The 26,059-nt window shown below is 48.0% G+C and overlaps 1 protein-coding gene across 7 annotated transcripts in view; it reads left to right on the forward strand.

The window, feature by feature from the left end:
* The window catches only part of HCN4 (hyperpolarization activated cyclic nucleotide gated potassium channel 4), a 160,646-nt gene that overhangs the window by 89,856 nt on the left and 44,731 nt on the right, over nucleotides 1-26,059 (forward strand). For 6 of the 7 annotated variants that reach the window (XM_080607289.1, XM_080607285.1, XM_080607284.1 and 3 more), the window contains 2 exons: nucleotides 14,751-14,912; nucleotides 22,617-22,835. In XM_080607289.1, the coding sequence (XP_080463415.1) occupies nucleotides 14,751-14,912; nucleotides 22,617-22,835 (381 nt within the window). The remainder of the gene's footprint in view (nucleotides 1-14,750; nucleotides 14,913-22,616; nucleotides 22,836-26,059) is intronic. The other variant, XM_080607290.1, reaches the window with a different exon arrangement.

Genomic DNA, 26,059 nt, shown 5'->3' on the forward strand with positions numbered 1-26,059 from the left:
GTATCAGCTCTGATTTCTGATGCCCCAAATGATGTGGCCTCCCTACCTTTCATTCAACAAGCTAATGCTGCTACAGGAGTCTTACAGTTTGTGTTTTGCCCTGAAGTTCCTTTTGAGGCTTTCCCTTTTACCTGCATCCCAATACATTCCGGTCTGTGCTCCTCACCCCATCCTCAATGATCTCTTTCCTTGTCACCTCCCTTTTGGCATCCAGCAGATCGAAAAAGACCACATTGCCAAACGCTTTCTCATCAGTCTCATCAGAAGTGTTTACATCCCCCATGATATTTAGCCTACAGACGAGAGAGGGCTCTCTAATGAAATCCTGATGTTCAGATCATTTCTCGTCTCTGCAGTAAGGAGAGTTACAAAGCTCAGGCTCAAACAGCACTCACTTGCTAAATACGTGGACACAAATTTAATCCTTTCAGAGTTTGAGGTGCTTGGGGTTTTAGGGAGATCCTGACTAATTACTGGATACCAGACATCTGTTCTTGACTCCCTTCCATTTTCAGTCATCCCACTGGGGGCTGTGAAATATGTGATCCCTGTGATTGTGTTGCTTACTGCTCTTCAGAGTGCCCACACCCATCTGCGTGCTTCAGAGTACGTTCTCTCGAGGAAGTCACCAGCTTGTAGGTGGTCAGAAAGAGAAACTTCACAATGATTCCCGTGTCTCACTTGCTACTCACCATGTGCACAAAATTCTGGAATACAACGGCGCTCTAAACCCGAAAGATATTCATGTAAGTTTAGTGAAAGGAGCCAAAACCTCCCGTCTCGTGCGATCTCAACCATATCAGACATGGAGCTGGGAAATAAGGTCCCATGGTTCTGAATTCATGCTGAGTCCTCATCTAATAGAGCACGCTCATATCTGGGTTCCCCCACATTGGCTTTAAAATCTGAAGTGGCTCAAGTTTGCTTCATCCCATGCGTGGTTGTACCTTGGCTTTTTGAGGCTTCCCACTCCCCCGGGAGGGCAGCAGCCTGAGAAGGGGCCAAGACTTTGTCTGAAGCTGGATTTCCAAGTGGCATTTCTTACCCCGTGGTATTCTAGCAGAACTGGTTGACTGCAGCTTCACTCTCTGTTCACTTTGTGGAGGAAAAGCTCCATAAACACAAAGAAAGTAAGTGGTAGAATTATTTAAAAAAAAAGAAGGATTTACTCCTCGTGCTAAAGCTTCCTGAGATGAGTACCTTTGACACTGTGTAGGAGGAATGTGCTTACTGCCCTGCTGCTTCTCCTTGCCCGATCCCATAAGTTACAGCTGCTCCTGGGATCTACATCCTCTGCCTGACATGCTTGTGTCCTGATTCACGTTTCTTGCTCTGCCAGAGCTTTACGGGGTCAGGGATCCAGCTTCATTTATAATCACTAGTGACACTTAATAATAATTCTGCCTTAGGTTAGAAGTGTTCATGTAAAACCACTCATTACAGTAAATGTAAAGCAGTGAAGCACTGCGCTGGTCCTGTTCCCACCCTTCTTACAGCACGGCTCCCTAGGGCACAAGGCTAGTCCTGGGCTGCAGTTTTACCACTTTCTTAACATTATTTTGGGGGGCAGGGAAGGCAGCGCCCAGCCTTTCTGGGTTTGTGCTGTCACTTCAGCAGGAGTCTGTGCTATTTCTTGAGTCCCCTCTTGTATTTGCACCGCATCCCCATAATCATGCATCCAGACATGGACTGAGCCTTGGCCTTACTTCTTGTGAGGCATGGGGCCTGAGTATGTTCAGCCCTTCCACACAGCCCTCATTTGTGTGGTCTGGACAGATTGAGGGTGACTAAGGCTCAGCACCATCCAGGAGCAGACCCCTTGGGATGTTCAAGCCCTCCTAAATTCACCTCTGGTACATCGAGCCCATGCTACAGCCACTGCGGTGGTGGAGAGGTGCGTGCCACAAGGCTGGCCCACATACCTAGCACTGCTTGGAGTCCATTCTCACTTCCCAGTGTCGATAGAGCCCCAGTGTACATAGTCTGTAGCCTTTGTAGACATAGCCAGTGTAGACACAGCTCCTGCAAAGCCCAGACAGCCACAGAGGTAAAGCAGCTTCTACCCCGCACTTAATTTCTCTGAATAAATATTCAGAGGTATTGACAAGGGAGGCTCTGCCACAGCAGCATGCAGCGAGCTGCTAGGGGATTGTAAAGAATGATCAATGCTGTCATTTTTATGTACTTCATTTCCCCTGGTGATTTTTCAGTGCTGCCACCATCATTTCTTCTGCCCATTTCTTCTTACACTGATGGGGCCGAATGTTCCTGCTGCTTCACTGGGGGCTTTCACAGCAATGAGGTGTCATTAAATCAGACAAGACAGCAGAAGTTGAAGAATGATCCAGAATATAGAGAGTAAGGCAGGAGAGGTCGCATGAGCAGGTTATGAAGTGAATTCCCAAAGGACTCAGTTTCTTTTCAAACTAAACAAGAAACCAAGCAGAGCAGGGAGGAGAGTATGAATGCTAAGGCAGCTCCGGTTCTGTTTCGTAGTGTAGCTTCTTTGTGAAAGCTACTTCTGTGTAGTTTCTTCCTGCCCGTTTCTTTGCTGGAAGTGATAAAAAAGCAGAGCAGGTGTTGGAGGAGCACAGGGTGGAGACAAGCATTAAAAATGTTATAAATCTCCGTTGTAGACAACTGGGGTTGAAAATATCCCAACTTTAGTCACCGGGACTACCTCTGCACTGTGGGAGTAAAGGGAATTCAGAGAAGACTGATGAGAATGCTTGAGAGCAACTTGGAATAAATCAGAAGTTTGAAATCCTTTCCTTTAAGGGAAAGTGGAGAAAAGAAAAAGCCTATAAAGTAGTAACTGAGCCAGAAAAAGACGAGGGCCATATATATTTTGCCTGCTGCATACAGGAAGGGTATGGAGCAGTCAATGAAATTGAAAAGGCAGCAAATTCCAAATGAATTCAAGGAAATACTCTTTCAGACAGCGTGCATTCAGACATCGGAACTTCTTCCACAGACAGCGCAATTCAAGGGCAGTTTGGATGTTTATGTGAGCTATAAGAACATCCAGTGTCAAAAGGTAGGCAAGAGCTTCAGAAGGTTAAAAAAACACTCCTGCTTCCAAGTTTAAATCAATCTCTCACTATTACACATTCAGGTGATGTCTTCCAAGGAGGTGGGTTGTCTTCCCTCTGCCTGATGGGAGATTTCTTATGCCTCCTTCTGGATTTCCTGATTTTGGTTGCTGCCTAAGAGCTTGCTGGAGCGATTGGAATGGACACTAGATGTAGTTTGTCCTTCTTCTCATGCGGTTAGTGGAATTATTCTGCATTTTTACCAGTGGGAAGGGAGCCGGGCTCACGGGGCAGGAGAGGAGTACATCGGGAGAGGGTGGTGGGTCACGTGCCCATCAGGACTAAAAGGAAAATTTGAACAGAGACAGCAGCAAAGCTATTTCTGAAGGAAAATGGCAGCACTTGGGCCAAAGCAATTCACTTTCTTTCAGTAATTCTAGGAGGGAGTGTGCCTTTTGGAGAAAAATACCAATAAAATACTTGCTGATCATATGGTGCAGCAAGAACAAAAGGGTTCGTTAGGACTTTGTTAACATTCGTGTGAGCATCTTGCGGTGCCATGGTGGTACCTGGCTCCATTCCAGCAGTGACAGCAGAGACCTAGTACCTAATGCTTCACCCTTTCAGGAAAAAGGGATAAAGACAAGCCTGTGGAAGGGTGCGGCCCTTAAAAGCAATTGCTAGCACCCTTTACCTTTGGGACCGCTGGTTGGTATGGGTTTGCTGCAAAGAAGGGGTGTCAAAGATCTGTTTCTAGGATAGAAGTGCCCTGTGCTGGGACAGTGCAGAGAGACTCGTGCCACGCTTCCGCTGGGTGACGTGCCTTCAGAGGTCAGCCTCTGAGGCACAGCTGCAGACCTGGCATTTCGCTTGGATGTACAGCATCCTTGTCAAACTCTCATTACTACTATTAGTGCTATTAGTGTGGTGTTATTATGTTATACACCTAAAAGAGCTGTGCAAATTTCCTCATTTTTTCTGGCTGCAACTCTGGGTATTTTTGCCTTGATACCTGTCAACAGGCACCATTTCCTAATGCATTTATAATTAAAATGGCAGCCTTTAGGGACTATGTTCCTGCCCAGCATGTATTAAGGGAGGTTTAGGAATATTTTAGATGGTGTTTAAATAATGCTTTTAACCATCTTTGTTCTGACTTAAAGAACTTTTTTCTATAATCACCCAAAGTATCTATATGCAACTGTAGCAGGATGCTGTCATATTTTCATAAATATAATCTAGTGCTTGTCAGTTAAAGAAAAAAGTATCACTTTTCTGTGCCCCAAATCCCTAAAGCAAATTAAAAAAATGTCACTTCCTCCCTCTTCCATAGTCCAGTGCAGCCTGCGTGATGTGAGGGTGGCGGTTGCACTCCCTCCAGCAGCTCCTCTTCCTCTCATTTCGGACTCCTCAGCCTCTGCCCTGGGAAGCTTATGGGAGAGTACAGGTTTTCTTAGGTATGTTACCCAAGGAGTTCTTCTCTCTGCACTGTTCTTTTAAGAGATGTCTTCTCTAAGGTGCACGTTGCAATACTGAAAAGGTTATATTGCTATTATTACTCTGAAAGAGTGGGAGGGCGTTTGTCTCTCCTGTTACTTGTCTTGGGCAGGATGCGACGTGTGACACTGTATGCAAATAAATCTCCATCAGTCTGTGCAATGAAATCTCTTGGCACGCTGCTGGCAAACTGGTTGAGGTCCCCCAACAGATGATTCAGATCCTCGTTGGACTTATTCATACCAGCCTTCATCAAAGTAATTTAGAAATAAAAGCAATGCTAACAACGCAATTCAAATCTGTGCTACCGAGGACCAAGCTCCAGCCTCCCCAGTGACCTGGCACACCTCTGTTCTGAATTTGTGCACTGCTGCAGTCCAGCGTTTCTTTCACTGCGGTGTCAAGTACACCTTCCTTTTCATCTGCTGCCTGTGAGATGTTATTCACAAGAAAAAAGAAAGTGTCCAAAGTGGATCGATGGAGACTCTGCAGGCAAATGCTCAGCCCATCAGAAAATCAGGCCATTGTGCTGAGCATCCTCAATCCGTGAACTCTGCTCTCCGTACACATCCAGTGTCACCGAGTTTGCAGCCAGAGGAGCTTGTCATTATCTTGCTCACACTCTCTGCCTCGTGGCACAGGAAACTATTTAAGGCTCCAGGCCTGCCAGCCTGCTTCCTTTCACGGGTGTTGCAGTCACTAACAGCTTAAAAAAAGTCAGGGGTGGAAGTTGGGCTGGGTTGCCGAGGCTGTAATCGAGTGACGCTGGAGGACTGGTGGAACTACGTTCAGTCAGTGAGCTGGCCTGACGGGCTGAGCCGGGCTGTGAGCAGGCACGGACTGTGCTTGTGTACAGAAACACGACCAAACGTCCCGCAGCTGCAGCCTCGGCAGGCAGATGCACCGCTTTGAAAGTGACATTACCTGCTGCTTAAAAATGGGTGGAGGAAAACTTGCCATCATTTCAGTCTCCCAAAAGGCCGATCCTTTAAACAAACACTGACTACAGAGCTGGGGTGCTGGTGCAGAGAAGTGCTTTGGAGACAACAAGCTCATTTCATTTTGGGGTGCACGCCTTCTGGCTCACCCTCTTGCTGTACTGTCGTGTTTGAGTGGGGCTTGATAGAAAGTTAATAGAGGGTGCCTCTCGACTGAAGAGCAAGAAGCACTAAAGACATAGTAACTGATCAAGAGTAAACTGCCAAGTTCTGTAATTGTTCAGCGAGTTTGCACTTACTGGGCAGGTCCTGATGAGTTTCTGTTACAGCCTGGGTGCCAGTCACAGGAGTCTGTAAGTGTGTTAAGACAGCCTTGGATTTTTTAAATCTGTTACGAATCTTAGACTAAAAAACTTCAAGAGTGACTGAAGGAACTCTGAAAACAAAGGTTTTGAAAACAAAGTTCATGTTTTGTGGCAGCTTTCTCTAGAACATGAGCTGTGGTTGTTTCGCAGGCAATCTGAATGTTAAGGTGATTTTCATTGTCATTTGAAGGGCCTCTTCTCTGGATATCATTTTCTTTCTCCCATGTTCTTCTGTGTGTTTGTGGCTAAAAATCCTGCTGACAGTCCTTGGTTCTCTGGGTTAGACTCTTTCATGTATGTAAATGGAGAAGGAGAAGCAGTGTGGCAGACCAGAGGTTCCTTCATTCTGCTCTCCCATACTTAATGGTGATGAAATACTTCAGAGGGAGCATGTGATGAATTCCAAAACAACAGCTCTGTAATAATCTGCTCGCAGGTAGATTTATTCTTTGGTCATTTTATTATTATTTTTTAAGCTCTGAAAAGGAAGAATATATACCGTTTTTTAAAGTTACTGTTATTCAGCCAGGTGTGTGTTCAATACCTGCCAAGATCCTGGTCTCAAACATTCCTGCGTCGATGTATTCCTCAGGCCGAGCAGCACGTTGCTTGGAAAGCAGCATTTCCTCTTGCCAGCTGATACTTCAGTTTCAAGCAATTTCTCAGCTTCCTGCCTGAAAATAGAGCCGTGCTCTGAGGGGAGGACTGTGCCTGACCTAGGTGACAGCACAGCGTGGTCAATATTTCCGTTATTATTTTGCCTCATTACTTGCCCATGCTAACTGTTTTAATTGGCCTTGTGCCTGGTAGCTCAATGGACTCAGGAGGTGTCTTCCCACTTAGCTTGATGAATTTTTGATCAGGCCACAGCTGAGGTTCCTGTGACAGAGTCTGCAGCCTGGGCTCACCTCCGTCATCCAAGTCGTCCATTGATGACCTCAGCTCGCCGCCCGGCTGCCTTGTCCCGCGCTGGCCACCTCCACCGCCCTGGTTTCAAACCACTTGTGTATCTTGTCTCTCTCTCAGGTATTTATGCCTCCTTTCCCCTCTGCTTCCCAGATATTTCTTTGCCTAGGCGTACCTAAGTATAGCCACCGAGCCGGATGGGCCTTTTGCCTGAAGACTGTGGTCATTCTTAAACTTCCAAAAAAGCCTGTGACCTATTTCCAGGAGTGATTCATTGCTGGCCTCTCAGAAGAATTACAGCCCCCAAAGATGCAGATAAGAGCCATGAGAGATTTAAAAAAATGCCTAGGCAGGTAAGATATCTCATTCCCACAGAGAGCTAGACACCTAACCTACTTACAGATCCAGGGCTTGATTTTTTTTTTCTTTTTCTAAAGGCGTTTAACTATATCAAGAGATATATGAATACTGTTGAAAACCTGAGCTGTAGGCGTATGAGAACACAAGCCCTGTTGAAAAGCAAAGGGGCACATGCTCCAAAGCCATGGAGTTCCTGGCCCCAGTCTGTGCACGGACCCTGCAGCTCTGCGACGTGTTCTCTGGGATCAGGAACTGCCATCGTCCCCCCAGGCTGGGGGCAGGGGCCAACTCCTGTCCCTGCTCAACAGCACCCGAGGTGCTTACAGCTCAGTTCTGTGGAGGCAGAATGGAACCCTGAATGTTTTCATCCAAGAGGTTTAAAGAAAACCGTGCAGGGAAGGCAGTCATCTTGAGTTGTGCTAGAAAATATTTTTAAAAGTCTGTGTCATGTTGCCGTGGTGACAAAAGTTCTCAAAAGGATGAAGATTAAAGTCTAGGCTGGGGGGTGGCATGGGGAGGGGAAGGGGGGCTGTTGTCAAGACAACGCGAACTCTGAGAGTGCAAGAGGCAAAACACATGGTGGTGGCAGGATCTTTGGGGTTTATATATATCCATAAACATCTGCCGTCTATGCCAGCTTTCTCAGTGCTAATTAGTCCTGCTATTTCACCTTTCTCTGCTGTAAATATTTTCCAGTAGACACAAGTCTCTGAGGGAGAAGGCAAGAAAAGGCTTTTTTTTTTTTAATTTTGGCTTGGGCTTTCTGCTGCTCCCTGTCTACAGCCCCATATCTCATAGCTGGAGAAGAACTTCCCTTAGCCAGACGGCAGCTGCCTGGAAAGAGTTAGAAGACCTCAGAAGGAGGTAGGGGCCTGCAGACCTGCATGGTGTTCTTGTAGGGCTTCAACAGCAACAGGCTGTTCAGAGATCTCTTCCCCCTGCCCTGCTTCTGGGCTGCAGTGGCTCTTTCTAAGGGCAGCTCCTTGGTTCTGTATGGGAGCCACACCACATGTGCAGTGGGTAGAGCAGGATTCCAAAGCTGGTGTCCCCAGATTTGATCCAAAACTTTGCTTAAAGCTTCCTGCGCCCCTGGCTTTTCACTTTTATGTTCCTCTTTTTGCCCATCTAGGATAATGGAGATAACACATTCACTGGAGATATTGAAGCACACCAGATTAATGTCAGCCGAGCCCTTTGAGACCTTCATATGAAAACTGCCACAGCAGCACAAAGGATTATTATTTAAAGTGTAAAATCTACTTGGATCTCTCTCCTAACACCTGGCACTCGATGCACTTCCCTCCAACTCACTGTTCAGGCAGCCTTGCGACAGGCACGCTCCCCAACATCTCCTCCTGTGAGTGTTACACCGAGTGAATCACGGACCTGCTTCTCCTCTCACCCTGACTCAAGGCAGCATCAGCAACTCTGCTGACATTGATTATGTCGTTTGGTGCAAAGCAAGCATAAAAAGAGAATCAACCCCAAACTCTTGCCTTCATCTAAAACTTGATCTTCTGGCTATAGTTTTCCTTGCTGGCACAGCAAAAAAGCGGGCAGAACCAAATCCCACACCATCTCAAACTGTCAGCCCCGAATCTGCACACTGCTTGCAGATGTAGCTGTGCACCACAGATGATTTCCCATCTCCAGTCCATCTGCTCTGTGCTGGCTGGTGCTTTCAGCGTTGTCCCAATACAATCTGGATCCCAGAGCTCCCTCCCTCCCTCACCGTTCTGCCAAACACAATGTGATTAGCAGAGCCCAAAGCTGTCTGACCCGAAGCTGAGCCTTCATATGGGCCTTCTGCTTCCCAGTATGCTGTGAGGTTGTAAATAAGCCCAATTGTGATCCTTTACATAATTTTCCTTCCTTCCTAAGCCCCTTTTCAGCAGTCTGGTCTGAGCAACAGTAGCCTTAGAAATTCAAAGTTTCTATCTTTGTATGTTTTAGTGGCAAGAACAGCATTTTGTCTATTCATCCACAAGAACAAAATGTGTGGCCTGATGAGTTACTTGAGACAACAAGCCTTTTGGGTTAGGATTTGTTTATGTTTTGGCACAGCTTAAACGTGGCATCCCTGGAAGGATAAACAAAAAGTTGGGGAGGGAGAGGAAGGAGCAAGTAAAGGGGCTGATGATGCATTTCTCATCAACAGCATCAGCCGTTGTGGTCTTCTGTGTTGCTTTGCTGAAACATTGTGTTTCCCAGTGGTGAGTGTCTACATGACAGGGTGAATTTCTTGGGGAGCTGCCCCTTCTCTCTTGACTCTGATTTCTTGCATGTCTTTAGCAGTGTTTGAACTGCTCAGGGGTTTTGGCTCTGCGTGTGCCTTGTGTATGCTCGTGGCTTCCATGCTTCGGTGCTCTAACGTGTGTGATGCTGTATGTGCCCGGAGAGGATTCCTCTTCTGGGGGAAGCCCCTCCTGCAAGCTCTGCCAGTTGTTTGTCTGTTCCCTCCCTCCAGCCTTCCAGGATGGAGCTGCATGGCCAGGCTCCCAAAAAGCTCTTCAGAGCAGTCACTTGTCTCCAGCAGATTGAGACTGAACACCTAGGTTTGCAAAGGCCAGTACCTCTGTGAGGAAAATATATCTTTACCTCTGATTTTAACTACAAAAGCCAAGTATGGGAAGGTGGACTGAAAGACCTCTCAACCTTCTTCCCCAGAGTCCACAAATACTCTTCTTAAGTAGGAATAAAAATACGTATTTCCTCCCTGCAGAACAACCTTAACTCTGACCCCTAGAGCTCTCAGAATAACATATTATACTGTTTCGGTTCTCTTCTGATATTTATGTTTCCTTTTAAGGTCTTTGGGTTTTTAAGCCATAAATTAAGAGTAGATTCTTTGCTTTCTATTAAGCTGGAGCAGTGTCACAGCCACTTGATTATCCACAGGGGATTTATCACAGTTGTGTGTTATCCACAGTGTGGCTACAGACGCCAGAACTGGCTTAGGACCAGCAGGCTTTCTCAGTTTGGATGCAGAGCTACAGAAATCCTGCTATATTGCTAGTAGAGGTAGTGAAGGGCAACAGGCAGTTTCACTGCTTTCCTGCGGTGCAGAATCTGTTCATAAACCCAGTGGATGCAAGGCAGTTCTGCGCAGAGCCAGCATTCAGCTGAGTGACTGTGCATGCTGTTAGCTCTGTCTGGCAGGGTGTCTAGCTCCGGCTCAGCCACACTGGCTCCAAACAGAATCATCGCTACGCCTCTGTATCGCAGTTCCCAGACCCTCAGGACAAGCTGCCTCTTCCAAGCACAGCACCTCCAGCCCATGCAGAGCCACCAGGAGCGTGCAGTTGTGGTCCCGAGACAGACGGACATGGTAATGCAGCATCACTCTCAAGGATCTGAGAAATTTTGTTGACCTAGTGGTTTGGATAGCCACAGCAAGCTATGTGCCAACATGCAACAATTAAATATACAGCTCTGACTTGAATCAAAGTGCTTGTTTCACTGCCAGAGCCAGGCCCCCAATTCTCCAAGGTGTCTTTGATTTCTTCCAGCTCAAAGGTTCAGGACAGAGGAAGCCTGTTGCAGCAGATAGCCAAGTGAGGGGTGCTGCACAGAGTTAGCTGGGACTTCCAGGATCTTGGATTCATGCCATTAGGATCCTGATAGATAGTTTGCTCAGTATAGGCTGGATTTCCAAGATGGAGCCTTTATGCCTAGAGATGATTTTGTTAAGGAAAGTTTTGGTCCTTCCACTTTCCCCCAGCTGTCCTTTTAGAGAGTGCCACAAGGTGCCTTTGGCTAGAGGCACAGAGTGGACTTTGTAGCAGGGATTCTGAAGCCACAGTTTGTTCTGGACAGTCAAATAACAGCACTATTGGCTCGATCAGAAAATGCCCTTGGAAACAGGTACCTTCAAGCTAGAGTCCATGCTTCCTCCTTCTCCTCCTCCTCCTCCCCACTCCCTTCCTCTAAATGACAGGCAGCTGAAAGCAGGCAGGCAAGAGCAGTTCCAGGGACAGAAGGAGGTGTAATGCTCTGGGACACAGCCGGGGTTGTGTTACATCAGGACAAGAAAGCCCCGAGTGTTAATAATGAAAACCAGAGAAGTACCAATGACCACGCATGTTCCTCTGCTCCTGGAGCAGCTATTCTGGAATGTTTCTTCCCCATCTCTCGCTGGCGAGCTGGAGGCTGCTTCTGGGCTCTGCAGCACTGGCTAGGCCCTCTCCAGCACACTCCTGGAGTTAGCGTTCCCTGCAATACCATGGTGCTTCTACAGTAGGAGCTTCTTCCCTGTGAGAGGTGTTCATTCCACCCCTGCGCTGTTATTCCTGTGTGCCGCAGGGTGAGTGTTTCGTATTTTTCTCTTGCACGTGAATGCAAATGTATTCCAAGGAGTGGGCTGGTAGCTCCTCAGACTGACATTTGAAATTGGATATGTCTCACCTGCAGTTCAGACATTTACAGCTGGAGTTCTGACCTAGGCTTCTGTTACGGGCAGCAGAGGGAAGCAGGAACTCCTGAGATGCGATGCATCCCCTTCTCAGGTACACGAGTGCTGCAAACCAGATGTCTTGCCCTCGGTAGGCGTGCTTCCGTCTAGTGACTAATGGTCTCTAGATCTTGAGGCCCACTGTAGGTGAGCTGAATCCACCCTTTAGAACATGAGAGGAGGCAGCAGGACCTAGTGGCAGAAGCAAACACATTCATTTATGACTGGTTTTTGGAGATGCACCACGGGATAAAGGCTTGCTGCCCAACCCTGACCAGAATAGATGCCATTCATCATATAAGAAGCCCCATATCCATTTACCTTTCCCCTAAACCGTCTATTCCCTCAGGCTCTTCACTCTCTACTTTCAATATATTAAAGGAAGAAAGGCACTTCCTAAACCAGTCTGGGTTTCTCCCTCTCCCTGGCTGGAGTTCCCTGGGTTACAGGAGGGCTGAAGCTCTTTGAAAAACACACATAGGTGGGAGAGGAAAAGTCATTAACACAGTAAAACCCTGGCAGTACAAAAGATCCACCCAGTGATCCTTCTGCAAACTGCTGCTCTGGCTTCATTAAAACCATAGCCCATGGCTGTCACTCAGGCTGGTTTTGCTTAGGGTTATCTAAATGAGAATGATCATTTCTGCAATGAAAAAAAAAAGGTGAAACCAGTAGGAATTATTCTTTATGAATTATGTGCTTGGCTTTCATACTGATCGATTGAGTCAGCATTGAGAGTCGGATTTCCTAGAACAGCCTTTCATGCTGGATTTTGGATATTTTCTTCTTTTCAGCTCAGAAATATCATTAGAATGGCCTTTCTCATGCTAAGTGACACTGTGGACTCCAGCTGCACCTTGGATGCAGCGGAAATAATGGGGTTTAGAAGCAGTTATCCACATCATTCATCATTCTGGTTCCCGGCATTCTTCCGTGGCTCCCTCCTGGTCTGGTTTGAGCACGTTGGCATCTCCTAATGCATGTGACCTCATGGCAACCTGATTAGGTAGGGAAGTGTTAATATCTGGTGTGGAAACAAGCATTGAAATTGAACAGCTAGCTCTGACAACAGAGTGATGAGCCAATTTAGGGAGCTAAACTGACAAACACGATTCCTTTCTTTCGTAACATTAGTTTTCTGCCTTTTTAGCTGCTCAGACTGACTCACTGTGGGAGCAATCCATGATGTTGGCAAGGATGGCAGGTTCATATTGCTGCTAGTGGCTGCAAAGAGCAGGACCAGCCCTGTGAGGGCAGCAAGCAGTTAGATGGACCTTGCCATACAGTCACACAGCATGCCTACGGCCCTGTCCCCTGCTTTAGATGCTTCCCTGACAGACAGACAGCTCCTCAGTAATCATTTGCCCCAGCTTTCTGCACTGGGGCTCCGTGGAGCTGTTCAGTGCTCAGGAAATGCTTCTCCCTGCAGTTTTTGTCACTGCACTCTCCGTTTTTGTTCATAACTCAGCAAACTGAAAATGGCTTTGCCATCCTATATAAGCCCGTGTCAGTGTCTCCCTGTCTTTTGGCCAACTTGTAAGAAAGTCACATTTATGGCTTATTTTACATCTGAAGAACTGAGAGTAAATCTTGTTACATCCCTAAGGAAATTGCAGGTCTGGATAAATGCGCTCTGCATGGCTCACTTGGAGGTCAGCTTTGCAGCAGCACCAGGAGGCACGCTGTTTCCATTTCCTTCCATTAAATCCAAGTAGGACATTGTGTCACCAGGTTGCAGGCTGAGACACAAAACAGCCAGGCTGCACGTGCCTCCAAACCACGGGGAGGTCTCCTGAGAAGGCCCAGCCGTGGCAGCTGACAGCGGTGAGTCTGCTGCACTCACACCCAGCCCTCCAAATATTTCACTCCTCCCGCAGCAGCAGCAGCACTGTGTGTGGGGAGCGGTGATTAACATTTCTCCATGCAGAACTCTAGGGCAGGACACGCTAGGGCATGGCTGTCAGGCCTCCATCCCTCCCAGATTGCTCCAGCGACACGGCAGCACGTGGGAAAGGATGTCAGATGCATTCAGGGTCTCTGCGGGGTGATGCTGGAGCAAGAGCATCTCCCTTGTAGGAGGTGGCCATGCTGCCTCCTCTGCATCCCAGCGATCCTGCTTCCTTGGAGGGACTGCTGGTACTACAGCAGCATGTAGGGTCTGCTCCCTGCTCCCTGCTCCCCCTCTTCATGGGATGCGTTAATGGGAAAAGAGACTGGAAGGTGGTTCCGTGCTGAGTCACGCAGGGTGACCGTGCTCTCCAGGGCCGACGTCTGCTGCTCACCATGGCGCGTTGCAGGGCAAGGAAAACCAAACCTGGGCAGGTATGTAGCTTAGGCCTGCTGGGCATAAAAGAGCCAAGCACCCTCAATGTCTCTACAACACAGCCCCCCCCCCCAATAGTGTCCATCAAGTAATTCTTGACTATGTATGTGGCTTTGATGATGGAGCACCTGGTTGTCTCCATGTGTCCTTCTTATGACTAGTGCTGTGGACGAGAGGGACATAGGCTCCCTTGGCATTAGAGAACTGGCTGCAGAGAAGGGGTTGCAGCTCCCTTCTGCCAGGTTTCTGGGTGTCCTTGCTAAGAGCTGCTGTGTAGCTCTGACGTGTTTTTCTTTTCCTTGCACTTCATTTAAGTGCAATTTCATATCCATCTCATAAGACTGGAAGTGATGCAGCAGCTGGTACAAGAATTAGTTGAACCAGGTGCTCTGGTAAAAGTCTGCTGAGTTTGAGGCTGTTCTTTCTTGCATTTGATACATACAGAGACTACATCCAACATCCGATACAAAGATAGCTTCCCCCATGGGTCAGTGCAACACATATATCCAACAAGAGCAGAAATCAAAGAAGGTCACTGCGGTTAAAAAGATGTGATGATGGAGTTTATTTCTGAGGTGTGGCTGATGTTCTGGAAATATTTGCAACCGACTTATTTTATAAGAGGAGTTATGGAGCTTTCAATGTAAATTGAAGGTAAAATCAAAGGGCAAGAGGGGTGAGTGATTACAATTTTGTATTTTGGTTTTTAATCTTTTTTTTCAGCTGGCTCTGCTCGCACACAGTGACTGACCCGAGCTGAGCTGATGCAGCCTTTCCTGTCACATCAGCAAGGCTCTTGACCCCGATACTGCGTCTAATTATGCTGGGTTGGTTGTTTGGGGAGCTGCCATCTAATCTGCTCCCTCTTGTCCCCTGCAGATCTTCCACATGACCTATGATCTGGCTAGCGCAGTGGTGCGCATTGTGAACCTGATCGGGATGATGCTGCTGCTGTGTCACTGGGATGGCTGCCTCCAGTTCCTTGTGCCCATGCTGCAGGACTTCCCCGACGACTGCTGGGTATCCCTCAACCGCATGGTGGTAAGTGCTTGTCCTTCATGCTCCCCAGGCCCCTGGTCGCCTCCCCGCACTAACATGGCGTCCCCAGCTTCCCATTTCCCCTATGTCCTTTCAGGGGCTTCCTCCACGGTCCAGCAAGCGTTGGTAGAGCCATGATAGTCTCGGAGCAGAGCCCCAGCACAGCCGGCTGTGGGCTGCCTGCAGCGCAAGGCAGGAGCCAGGCTCCCCCTCCTGGCAGGAGACAGCAAAGAGCAAAAATTAGAGCGTCTTTCTGCTGGGGTCTGAGATCCCTCTTTCTGCTGAGCCAAAGAGAAGAGGCAGAGCAGCCCTAGAGCCATAGCTGGGTCTGATCTGTAACATCCTAATTCCCATTACTGGTCCCAAGGAAACTGTTGAGCCTCCTGCTCCGTATCCACTTGAAGGGTGGGTGTGATCACACTGCCTGCTGCTCCTTGGGGAGCTGCACGATATCCCGTTAAAGCAGGCTGAAGCAGACTCTGCCAAGCCACAGTTTGGCCTCCCGTCGTAGGAGCAGCGACCAGACTTCCCAGTAACGTCCCAAGCTGTGCTGCTCACTGCGCTGTTTGCTGTGAGGGAGATCTGAACCATATGGTACATGTGCAGGGATTTCGTGGTACCTTTCAACTGTCTCACTGAGAATTCAGGATCTTTTATTCAAAGGGACAATGTCCAGTTGATTAAGCAGCAACAACTGACAAAGCTTAAAAAATTGCCTCTTATTGCAGCTCTTAACCTCCAGATTCCCCCAGCCAGTTCCTTCTTTTAAAAAAAAAATAATGTCAGGCACTCATGCAGAACAGAACAAATGTAAAATGTTTAAAACTGCCAACTTCCATGCCTCCCACATGCGGAGCTGTGGGCACATGCTGCCCATGCTTGAGATGAGTGAGCAGCCGTGAAAAAGTCGTCTGTTTGGGGGTTTATTTGTTTATTTCTTCCCTCTGCAATAATCATTCATTTCCTGCTGTTGAAAGGTGCCAGACTGGCAGTTCTGGAGACTCCAGCCCTTTATTTATCTACAGCAGAGGAACAACCCATGCAGCAGCTGCCCTGTCTTCCCCAGTGCTGCCTTTTTATTATTTATATGGCAGGAGCAATGACAGATCAAGGCCCCATTGTGCTTGTGCTCTTCAGGTTCAAAAGGACAGACAGCTCCTTGTCCTGGAGAGCTCAGAGGTGCAGCCGAATCATCCCCATCAGATGAAGTGACTCGGCCACGGTGTCCTTGCAGGACAGTTTGAGAGCAGCAGATCTGAACCGTGTTTCCTTATTCCTGACATATGTTTACCAGGTCCTGCTTCCTGCTCTTTCCCACTTAAGTGGTTCAGTCTTCTTGCAGAGGGAGTGCTCGTTAGCCAAATGATCGTTGAGGATATGTTTATGTGCATTGAAAGCTTGGGTAAGAACCACAGATCAAAGGGTGAGCCACCTCATGTTCTTACTGCTTAGTCTGGGCACTTTTATTAGCTGCAGGGCTGAGGAGGAGGGGGAAGGATGTGTCCTGCAGGCAGGAGGGCTCAGCAGAGTCTCCAGGAGGGGTAGGATAGAAACATTTTATTCAGAGCATGGCTTTACCAGGCAAGGACTCATGCTGCAGTGCTTGTCTTCCCCTCCTTGAGAGCCCGTGAAGCTGGGAATTAAATTTGCCTTGTGTGATTTTTTTTTCAGCTTCTCATCTGCAGCTAAATCACTTTCATATTTTCCATTTCATAAAAGGGAAAAAAAATGGTGATCTCAGTGACTGTCTTAGAAATGGAATCTCAGGAAACTGGGATGGAGAACTGGAGAGATGGTTATCTGCCCCACCTATAATTTAGGTGGCTTCCATTCCAAAATTTGTACAGGAAAATGCCAGCCCTGAAATAGCTCATTTTTAGAACATTCGACAAAAAGAATTTTTGGAATCAGATAGTTTCTTCTCACACTAAGGTTCTGTCCTCTGATCTCCTGAGACTTCCAGAAGTGACACTGGGAGCCTGCTGCCTAGTGATGGATGTGGATGACAAGATTAGTGCACCGATTTCCGTGTAGTCTGGTGTGAAGTGACGGGAGAGGCCACCGAGTCAGGAAACAGCCAGAAACCAGTGGCCTGGGCTGTTCGCAGGCCTTGGTGCTGAGGTGTTGATGGTGCTGTGTAGAACAGCTCTCTGAGAGCTGTGGTGGGCAGGGCTGGGAGGCCCCGATGGCATCTCTCTGTGACAGAGTCCCCAGGTTGGATGTTGGGACACCCAGTACGGACCTGGTCACAGCTGTGAGGGGATAAATACACTGGGTGCACAACTGCCGTGACTGCCCACAGGAGCTAAAAAGCTGGGATGGAACCACTGCGGGGAAAAAAGGAATCTTCTAAGGCTGCTGCATCCAAGGGGAGCTGTTCGTAAGGTGCCAAATGCTTCAGAGGCTTGCTCCTTGAGTGTGCTGGTGCTGTTCATCCCCACTCCAGAGTTTCCCACCTAGCCACTTGGCAGTCCATTAAGCCAGCTCTGACTCCAATGCAGCGAGAAAAGAAGATTCATCACCTTCCATCTGCTTCCTAAAGTTTGATCCTCGTCCAGGGGATCTGTGAAGCAGCTGGTGTTGCCAAAATCATATCAGGGGCTCGATAAATCCCTGGGTCCAGTTCATTTTGTTGTTTTCTATGTTTCCATCTTTCGTCTTTAGCAATTGTAGCACTGACTCTCTGTGAGCCTTCTTTCTGAACAGGCTCTGAAATGGCAGGGAAGGATGTCTTCGGTATTAATTGCTCAGCCCCAGTCTCAGGGGCCTTGGTGTTAGCTTCCCTACAGGGCACTTTATTAAAAAGGGAAGCACTGGTGAGTCAGCTCCAGGGAGGCATATGTGCGGGCAGCAGCATCTCCCCACGACCCTCGCCTGGCAGCTCCTCATCAGAGAAATCTGAGCTCTGCTGAGACCTGAAAGCTGCTGGAAACACGTGGCTCGCTCCCCTGGGTGCTGTGCTCAACTGATAAACCCTGCAGGGAAGGCAAACATACCCCTGTCAAATGTAGCGACCTTGCACAGGAAATACTGCTCATCTTCCCTTCTGCCAAAAGAAGGAGAGTAGCTCCCCTTTGAGCCTACCACCCCCACCCCTGACACATTGTTGTGTTGCTGATAGAAAGGAAGAAGAGATGCCGGTGCAGCACGTAGGGTGGAAGACAGAGCAATCCTGTGTGGGTCTCCTGGCTGATTCCTAATTCCCCCCAAGCCTCTGGTGAGCAGCTCCCTCATACCCTCACTCAGCAGCCCTGCAAAGCTGCGTAGTAGATTATTGTGTTTTATAAATCTGTCAAGGAGCAAGGGTAGGGCTGCTCCATGATGGTGTCAGCAAGGTGACCCCTGCACAGGCAGTGCCCTCACCTGCTGGACCTGAACAGGGTGCACAGAGCAGAATTGGTGATGGAAGGGTCTGGTCCGTTGATCATCCCAGAGAAGGCAAGGTGATAATCATGTCCAAGGTCCATCCAGGGAGTCCCATTAGGAGCGGCAAGACAGGGGACCAGAGGCAGGGCAGGAGACGAGGCTAAAGCACATGTCCGAGGCCCAGCCAGGGGACAGGGCTAGCAGAGGTACAGCCCTGACAGCTCTGACAAGGACTGGGTGCCCAGGCTGAGCTCCAGGAACCAGGTGTGCATGGGTGGGGGTCCTACACAAAGCTGATGGGCAGTGAAGACTTTGTGTGCACCCGGAGTCCTGAGAGAATCTTCTCTTCTCTAAGGCGAAGGCCACACAAAGCTCGCCCTGGAAACAAGCCCAGAACAGGCAGGTGCTGTCCTGTGAGGTATGACCCTTCATTTCCATCTCTGATCCCACTATTCCTGTCCCTTATACTGGATTTCTGAAGGTCTGTTTCCCTGCCCAGCAGTTATGGTGTTGTCCAGGGGAGGGCAGTGATGCTCAGAGGCCTTGTTTTGCAGCAGGACCCAAGTGGTGGGCAGCGGCAAACCCGGAGTAACAGCTTGTGGCCAGCAGATATTACAGCTGGGACAAAAAGAGGGTTCACAAAGAGTGCTTACACCCTGGTTACACCACATGTAACCTACAGCTCATCTGGCTAGGATGACAGATGGAGGGGGAAAATACACCCTTTCACTACAGACAGACTCTTAATTCTGTGAAATGTCAGTGGTATAAGCCAGGCATTGCCTTGTGCCCATGGGCTGTGTCCCTACCCCAAGAGTTTGCCAGGACTTTTGTTTCCCCACTTCTCTCTCTCTAGTTCTCTCCTATGAGGGCTGGGCCAGGCACACTCACACGTTCCTCAGATCCAGCAGCATCCTGTGAGACACCGTACTGTTTCTCTAGGTGCTCCTCTAAGGCACAGAGCCCCATGCTGCCTTTGAAGAGTTTCAGCTATGTGTTTCCAAGTATTCAGGGGTGGATCTGAGCAGAGGCATTGAAGTCCAGACACTAATCCTAGAGAAATCCTTATGGTCCTGCCAGCGTGGATGTTGAAAGCAAGCTAGTTTGAGAAACCACTTCAAAGTAACTTTAACTCCTGTTTGCAAACACTCTTAGTGCCTGGCATGTGTTTGAGATAACATCCCTCTTGACTATGCTCAAGCACAGATCTGTGGCTCCATTTTAGCTTGCTGTGAGATTTGGCAGAGGAGGAGTCATTTTCTTTCTGCAGTTTTAAGGCTGCATTTACCTCCCCTAATGGATCTGTAGTGCAGCCCTCCCACTGTAGGGACTGGTCTGATGGTGTACTGCCATAGCAGAGGGGCAAGCTGTGTCAGTACAGGGCACTTTGATGCTGGTAAACTTGTGTCCACATCACATTTTGAACCAGTGCTGCTCATCTGGCATAGTTCTGGAGAAAACAAAAGGATGTAGAGCAGGCCTGAAAGGTAAAGATATACTGAGACCTATAAGCAAAGAGTCATTGTGTAGACTGTGCCACGATGATCCAGCGCCCTTTACAGGTGCTCAGAGAACTCAGAGATTGTGTCCTGAAGGTAATTGCTTTGAAAGGTTCCCCTTCATGGAAGTGCCTCCCTTTCAGCAGTCCTTGAGCTCTTCTCCCAGCAGGCCACACTGCTAGGGAATGCTGTAAACACTCCGGGTTTTCCTCCAGCTCTCGCCCCTCAGCCTGTCATTACTCAGCCAACTCCTTGCTGCTGAGATCTGTAGAGCTCCCAGGGAGCCAGAAGTGTTTCTGCAGGCTGCTGGGGCTCACTGGTGTTGGACATCAGGGGTTTGGATGACTAATTCCTTCCAAATGCTGGTCTCCTAGACCCAAAAGTTAGTTGGGAACTGTTGTCTCCTATTTACTGAGGAGGGAACAAAATCCAGGGTGGTTCCGTGACTTGCCTGCTCCCTAACAGCAAGTTGCTGGAAGAATGGCTTTTAAAACTCAAACCTGCCTGATGCCCAGACTCTCCTCTTTGCTCATTCCTGGTCACTAAAGACGCTGGCAGCCAGTTTCCTGATGTTTCAAAATCCAGCTCAACCAATCTTTTTCTGTCTCCCCAAATTCCCTCTGGAATTTCTGCTCAGCATTTCTTTTCTCCTTGCCCTCAATTCTGTTCCGGAGATGCTGCCCTGTTAAACTACTGCCACACTGAACTCAGGAGGCAGCAGCATTTCTGCAGTGCAGGTGAGAAGTGCCTGCATGGGAAAGGTATTTGCTTTGAGAACTTTCTGGCTAAGAAGGAGAACTGGCCTGAGGGGGCAAGGGGAGAAGAAATCATGCTCTGCTCCGTCAGGCCGAGTGCACATCTCTGTTCTTTCTCTGCCAGACTCAACTGGTGGTTCCGTAATAGAAGGGTGGGCTGGGGCTGCCTTAACCCCTGTGCCATGGGTTGCTGGATTTTTGTCCTGAAACTGCCCTCCTCAACCAGGAGTATCAAATTGGTCAACTGATAGCCAAATCATGCTTTTTCACGTCTTGCAGTTTGTATTTAGTGCTGGGACTGACTCTTATCTCCTCGCCTTGCCGTGCTCCTCTCAAGGAGCTGCATTCTGCCCTGTACAGGCAGCAGAGCGCAAATTCTTTTTGATTCCCCTTTGGGGAGTCACACACTGGGGCAAGCCAACTGCATAGCCAGGAATAGAGACCCCAATGGCCGCATTGTCTGTTCTGAGGACTCGAGGGTAGTTTTTCTAGAAAAGAGGTGAACTGTTTCTGCTCTGTTAGGGAGGGGAGCCCAGACAGGCTGGCGCCAGCAGGGAGCAGTCCCTTCTGGGACCCTGAATGTGCTGCTGCTTCTGTGTCCGCTTCGCTGTCACTTGTGTTGCTTTGCCCTTCTTATTGCAGCGTGAATCAGGCTTGTCTTGCATAACGTAACCAAATAGGGCTGAGGTAACACCATCGCCTGTCTTTGTTCATGTGCTTATCTCTTAACCAAGCGTGACCACTCTCTGGAGATTCCAGCTCTTTGCCACGGCTCCGAAACAGCAACAGTACACTTTGGTTCCGTTTACTACCTGTAAGCTTACTGAAAATTTTCCATCAACATTAGTGACACCCAGAAAGCTGTTTTTTGTAGACAGGTCATCAGCCATTCACCTGATTGTGATTAGATCCCTCCAGGGAGGCGTCCAGCACTGCTGGTCAGTGGTGCTGAGGCTGCTGCATCTTTCTGAAGGAGTTCCCAAAAGTATGGCTCATCTCTGCCAAGCTCCAAAGCAGGCCTGCTGCACCACGACCTTCTAAGTTGCCGTGGTATACGTATCTGCACTGCTATATCCATGATGTTAGCACCTTCCTAGGAACAGAAAGAAGACTGATGAATGTACAGATTATGTGCTGCGATGAATGTCACCGTAGCAGCGGTATTTTTTCACATGCCTTGTAATAGCAGTGTGTGATGACAGTGCATTTACTTTACAAGGTTTTGTGGCAAGGACTTGCTAACATATAATACCCACAGGACAGTAGATGTACCTTGTGCTGTTCCATGAACTCAAGCTAATCAGAATAGTCATGAAGCTTATGTTGTATTTTTCTCCCTTTCCCATGATATAATTGCCAAGGTGCCTCTGCTGTTAGTTGCAGTGGGAGAGCACGGGGTGTCTGAAACAAGCCATTGACTTCAGCTGGCTTCTCACAGTGGTTTATTGCATCTCTCGAATGAGACCGTTTGTAGTTTGTTCAGCTCCCTGAAAAAAGTCCAGTTTGACACTGCAAAGAACTCGCTGTCTGGACATTATCATCTTAATTTTCTGCCCTTCCCATCTCTTCAGGTAGTGACCAGAGTTCCCAAACATTTCATAAATTGCTGGGGAGTAAGTGATTTTCCCCACTTTAAGATCTTACTGCTGGCAACCTTGCTCAGGCTCTCTTTTACCAGTTCTCTGAAAAATCCATTTCCCGGGGGAGTAATCATCTGCATCAGTCCCTTCTCCCACATATGGGTCACTTTGAAATTATCCCAGTGCATGGTCCCATTTTATCCCAGGTTAGCAGTGTGTCAGTCTGGCTTCCTTTCTGGAAAGCCTTGCTGGAAAGAGCACACGGGACCTGTAAAACCCTGACCAAAGTCAGTTATTGTCAGATGGCTGAATTTAGGCTTTGTTTTTAAATCCAGTGTGCCCAACACTTCCAAGCCATCAAGGAATCAAACTGCTTGTTTAACATATAGGGGTGCTTTAAACATGGACTTTGGGGTCTAACATAAGGTGTCCTTTTCTGAAATGTGTTCATCTCCAAGAATGTCTTGTCCCACTGCTAAAGCTTTGTCTGTCTATCTGTCTCTTTAGAATGACTCCTGGGGGAAGCAGTATTCCTATGCGCTGTTCAAGGCAATGAGTCACATGCTCTGCATTGGGTACGGGCAGCAGGCGCCCGTTGGCATGTCAGATGTGTGGCTCACTATGCTGAGCATGATTGTCGGTGCCACCTGCTATGCCATGTTCATCGGCCATGCCACAGCCCTAATCCAGTCTCTGGACTCCTCACGGCGTCAGTACCAGGAGAAGGTAAGGACTGGGCTTTGCAACCCTTATGTGACCCAGGGGTGGTTTACGTGTTGTCTGGAGGAAATCAGGGCTGTGAGTAACTCAAGTGAGAGGCCAAAGGTCCGGTGTTTTTGTCACCACAGCAGTTTACGGGTAATTTAATTCGTTTATCCAGACAGACCCATGGAGGAAACAGATGTGGGATCAAATGAATAATAGTAGGGCAACTGGGTGATTATTTTTGTATCAGACTATCTTTTTAGATTGACATTATCAATGTCACTGGTATCTAAAATTAAAAGTCACTTTTTCCTTTCCGAGATCTTTTTCCAAATCCCAAGTAAACATTCAGAACATGCAGCTTTGTTTAGCAAGCACTTCCTTTAAAAGTATCCGGATTAATCTCTTCAGTGCTTGTGAGTGAAACTACCTAACAAACCCCAAAGCACAGATCAAAGCTCAGGAGCACCAAATAGGTTCCCCAGGTAGCTATCGAATTAATTGCATGGTGGTTGAATTGCATAATGTAGGGCACAGAGAGAAATGTCACCATTGATCAGGTTACCGCTGCAGTAGCAGTAACGCCTGGTGGTGGGTTTAAGGTGATGCTGCAAATTTGTAAGAAGTTAAGGGGCAAACAGGGGCGCTCACTGTGATTTGGTAACTTATGGAACTGCCTCAATTCCTTCACTCTTTCCATGCCTGCAGTATACTGCTGCCTGTACAGTGGCATTTCATCTTCTAAAGCAAAGGAGCTGCTGGTGCAATGATGCTTTTCCTTCTAGGACACAGACAGGAAAAGCTGCCTTCACCTTCTGGTTGAAACAGCAGGTCTGCACAAAACAGGAGGGCTCACTGAAGAGTGACTGTGTGTAACTGAGAGCAAGGGCCTGGCTGGCTCAGAGGTGTTACAGTCAGGGTCAGGTGAAGATTAAGAAGAGGAAGAATGAGGTGCTAGTCCTTTTCTGACCTTGCCTGGAGCAGTTAGACTAGGTGAGAGGATAGCTGGTGTTCAAGTCCATAAAGTACGGCTAGTATGCACTGGCTTAAGAAAGGTGAGGTTTAAGTTGCTGCATGGAAGGAGGTGGGAGAAAGGCTTTATTAGGTGGCCTAGAGCAGGTCTGAGACACAGGGATTACAATGCTGGGCCACAGAAAGACATTGCAGGAGGGCAGAGACTGAAAGCAAAGACCAGAGGGTGAATCATGCTTTTGGGATAGGGAAAATCTCAAACCTCAGCTTGAGCTAAAAGAAAAAGCCCAGGAGAAAAAGCGTGGAGGTCTGGGATGCGTTTTGCCTCTGTGTTCCAGATTGGCAGGACTAAGGCTAATTGAGAGTAAGGCATGCCAGAGAGAAGGACACTGCAGCGCTAGGAATGCAAGCTGATCAAATCTGTGTATGCAGAATATTTATTCAAATGTGTTTGAAGTAGCAAAGAAGTCAAGGACTGATTTACAAATCCAGCCACCTGGTCAGCCTAGCCGCAGCCAAGTTTACACCTGCAGGACTGGGCAGCACGATTTTTTCCCCAGCCAGGTCTGAAGTCAAGGGCAGAACTTGACCCTGGACATTTGATTCCACTCAGTGCTCAGGGAAATCAGTCACCAGTAAGCCAGCAGAGACTGTAGCCAGGGTGGCAGAAGTGTGAAATGTTAAATAAAGCCTGATTAGAATGTGGAGAAGTGAATGAGAGGGTTAATAGATCCAGGAGAAAAGCTTTGTGATGAAAGCAGTGAGTAGAGGGTTTAACAAAGGGTGTATTTCATCTGTAGTGGTTATAGCAGGTTCATTTCCCAAGGTATTCTCCTAGGAACAAAGCCTCAGGGACTGAGTACATTCAATTTCCTCTTGCAAATGGGACAAATGATGGTCTAAAAACAAATATGTATTTACTTTCTGCATTCCTTAGCACTTGAATAGCCATGATTAAAATGAGGCTGCTTCGTGATTTGCAGCCCTGCAACTCAATTTAGTTCAGTCCTCTTGGGACAATGTGTCTGTTGAAGCATATTATAAGCAAAGAATCTCAACAAGTTGGCAGGGTCAACTGGGAGAAGCAGGCAGGAGTTTGGAGACTTCTGCTGAGTACCCCTTCGGGTGCAGACAGGGCTCTGCCTCTCACCTCAGCAGACTGCAGACATTTTTGCAGCTGTTCCGGGAGTAGCCAAAGAAAGAGGGTACAGTGGGGAGGGAGAGGAGTGGCAGAAATGACTATCATAACAGGACGGAAGAGTATAGCTGGTAACTTTATTGGCAGGCTTTGCGTAACCTTCAAGACAAGGTTTGGGAGGGAGTTTGTAGTGAAATTTCAGATTGGTCTGTGTCTCGGCCAAACAACTTGTTCTTCCCTTGTACAAACAGGGCTTCTGAGAAGAGGAATAAAAGACAAGATGTGCTGGCTGTTGGATTCAATAGCAGGCTTGTCACAGTAAACAGTACATGATTTAGCCCCATCTTTCACTCTTGATTGGTTTCATTGAACATTTGGAGACACTATCCCTGTTCTGTCTAAGTCTCCTCCTGTAGCATATGAACTTCATGCTGTGCCGGTTTCTGCAAGGCAGGGAAGCCATACAGGATCGACAGGTTGGTAGGAAGCATGGAGATTTTGGAGAGGGAGGTTGAACCCTCCAAGACAGTTTAGTGCTAGTGTTCCCAAGTACAAGCGGAGAGTCCCATGTGGCACAGAGCACTCACACCAGCTCAGGCACTGGAAGTGGCACAGCCATCATGTAAGTATGGCTTTGTGCCATCCTTAAAAAGCTCTGAGGCAGAACAGCTCTTTAGCTCTGGAACTGTGAAGTGGCTGTTTTATTTCCAGTCCCTGAGACAAAGCTAGAACAGACCTCTGTGTCCTGTCCTGCATTGCAGAGTGTGTTACACCCTAAATGACTTGCCTGTGGTCACACAGGGAGAGTCAGTGACAGCAGGCTCAGAAGCTGACTCCTATCTCTAAACTGCAGTCTAGTGTCTAGCTTCAAAATCTCTTTGCACCCATGACTGGTATCCTTTCTCTTACATGTGTATGATGGGAGAATATTACAAGTTCATCCTCAGGGGTTTTGATAGAAAAATCTTCCAAAGTCATGGAGTTAACATTTTATAACTGAATTGATCTGACAGCTCTGACCAAAGAGGGGAAGCCTTGCACACCTGTTCTCACACGGCGCTCTCCTACTTACAGCTGCACAGTTTCATTCTTGTGCACCACATCTAATGCTACTCAGACCTCTACTGAGATGATT

The sequence above is a fragment of the Anser brachyrhynchus genome, assembly GCF_964034855.1.
Source record: "Anser brachyrhynchus genome assembly, chromosome: 11".
NCBI lineage: Eukaryota > Metazoa > Chordata > Aves > Anseriformes > Anatidae > Anser > Anser brachyrhynchus.